The following is a 1,931-nucleotide window of genomic DNA, read 5'->3' on the forward strand; positions in this document are numbered from 1 at the left end:
GTGTGTGTGTGTGTGTGTGTGTGTGTGTGGGCAGGTAACTTGGGACGTGAGTAAGTTGATGGAAAAATGTGTATACTAGCTCATATATAATTCAAACAATGACTGGACTAAATAGCGTTTTGCTTCTCTTACCTTATTTAAACATCCAACGGTCTGCATATTTTTTTATCTTACCTTTAAAAAGCACATATTGATTCCATGTTTTTATTCCATCATCTGTTCTAGAGTCCTTACCAGATTATGTTACCTTGAAATTCAATCCCTCCTACTGTGGCCACGTATGAGGTTCTTATCCTATAATAGAAAAAGGTTTTCTTCCTTGAGGGGTTTTAGGAGACACACCGCCTCCTTGGAAAGCTTTCAAGTAGTTCCAGGGGTCTCCCTCCTCCACAGCAAGTTCTTTAGGGGTCCATAAGAGTGCACATCTAGCCGCTTTAGTGCCAGCCATCACAGGGTGTTTCAATGGACCTGTCTCTGCCTGCTTTAGCCAAGAAGCGGGCCCAGGTGGGTGCTTCTCCAGATGCTTAAGCTGCCCTGAGGTCCATACCTGTCAGACTCAACTGCTTCAGTCCTGTCTTCATTCCAGTAAACCACCTGATTGTTTCCAATGTTGCTGGCCTCCTGGTCAAATCCCCAAGGGCTCTTTGCCTATAGTCTGATCCACAAGACCCACCTTCAGTCTGGAAGATCTTCTGAAGGGTCTATTCTTTGCCCTAGACAACCCCCAAGGCTGACCACCTTCACTGCTGTGCTGGATCCTGAGCCATGCATTCATCTCTGCTCAGCCTGTTTCTCGAGCCCCAGGCCAACCCTGTGATTTGTTTTGCTCATGGATGGATCATAATTTGCTCCCTTGAACTGTGTTACCTTCCTTCCTTCTCTTTTYTCTGCAGTTGGGTGCTTCATTTATGACATTGCATATTTACCAAAACTGTTACTTTGGAGACAAGTATTAGAAATAGCTCTAAGATCGTAAAGGGGTGCTTACAAATGTGGCTTGTGTAAATATTGTGTGCTCTGATTTTAGACAAAGCTGACCAATGAACATATTTAGACTTGCTCCATACTGAATGGCCAAGTTACATAAACTTCAAGTGGCACCACTCTTGTGTGAGTCTTTTATTTAGTGTTCAAAAACCTGGTAGCTATGGACTAACATTAATATTGCTGTTTGTGTTGTTTAGAAATATAAATGACAAAGGTACTGTATATAAACTGTTGTATTAATACAAACTAATTTACTTAGTCATTCCTAATTCTATGTCATGCACAGATAGAAATGTATTCAACAATCAGTGCCATTAGTTTACCATCATCAGGATTAAAATGATTAGTGCATATCCAACTACAGTATATGCAAAATTAAAAGCATTCTGAACATCTTAATGTGTCTTTGTTTTGTACTGATGACCATGCAAAACTGGCTTTTACTTGGTTTTAATTCGTTTAAATATCAAGTATAACACAGAAAAGTCACAAAGTTGGAATCAAAATTGCTCACGTTTCCAAAGCCAGACAGTCTCTCCTGCATTTTACATGACTTTTGTGTTGAACTCTAAATCAAAACCTTTTGTTTTCACCTACAGGATATCTCCAAAGTTCAGAGAATTGTCACAGCCACTAAATCACCCATGAACATTGGCRTAACGAGGAGAGAAAGTGGCGGCGTCAGAGACTGCCAAATGGAGAAGGTGAGCTTTTGGAGGAATTAAAATGTAATGACTTATGTGACACAGGGCTGGTGTTCATGACCTTCATCTATTCAGGAAATTCATGATTTTTTAATCAGAAATCAGATAGATCACCTTACCTTCAAGTGTTTCCAGTTGACTAATTATTTTGAAAACTTGAAACTAATTGTTTAGGAAGTTTGCCTTTGGCAAAACTATTTCCAATAACAGACTTTTATGAGGTCAAGCTTTATATATATA

The 1,931-nt window shown here is 39.6% G+C and overlaps 1 protein-coding gene across 2 annotated transcripts in view; it reads left to right on the forward strand.

The window, feature by feature from the left end:
• The window catches only part of luzp2 (leucine zipper protein 2), a 205,595-nt gene that overhangs the window by 189,336 nt on the left and 14,328 nt on the right, over positions 1-1,931 (forward strand). For both annotated transcript variants that reach the window (XM_014016991.1, XM_014016992.1), the window contains one exon: positions 1,587-1,691. In XM_014016991.1, the coding sequence (XP_013872445.1) occupies positions 1,587-1,691 (105 nt within the window). The remainder of the gene's footprint in view (positions 1-1,586; positions 1,692-1,931) is intronic.

This window comes from Austrofundulus limnaeus, unplaced genomic scaffold (genome assembly GCF_001266775.1).
Source record: "Austrofundulus limnaeus strain Quisiro unplaced genomic scaffold, Austrofundulus_limnaeus-1.0 Scaffold159, whole genome shotgun sequence".
Classification (NCBI taxonomy): Eukaryota; Metazoa; Chordata; class Actinopteri; order Cyprinodontiformes; family Rivulidae; genus Austrofundulus; species Austrofundulus limnaeus.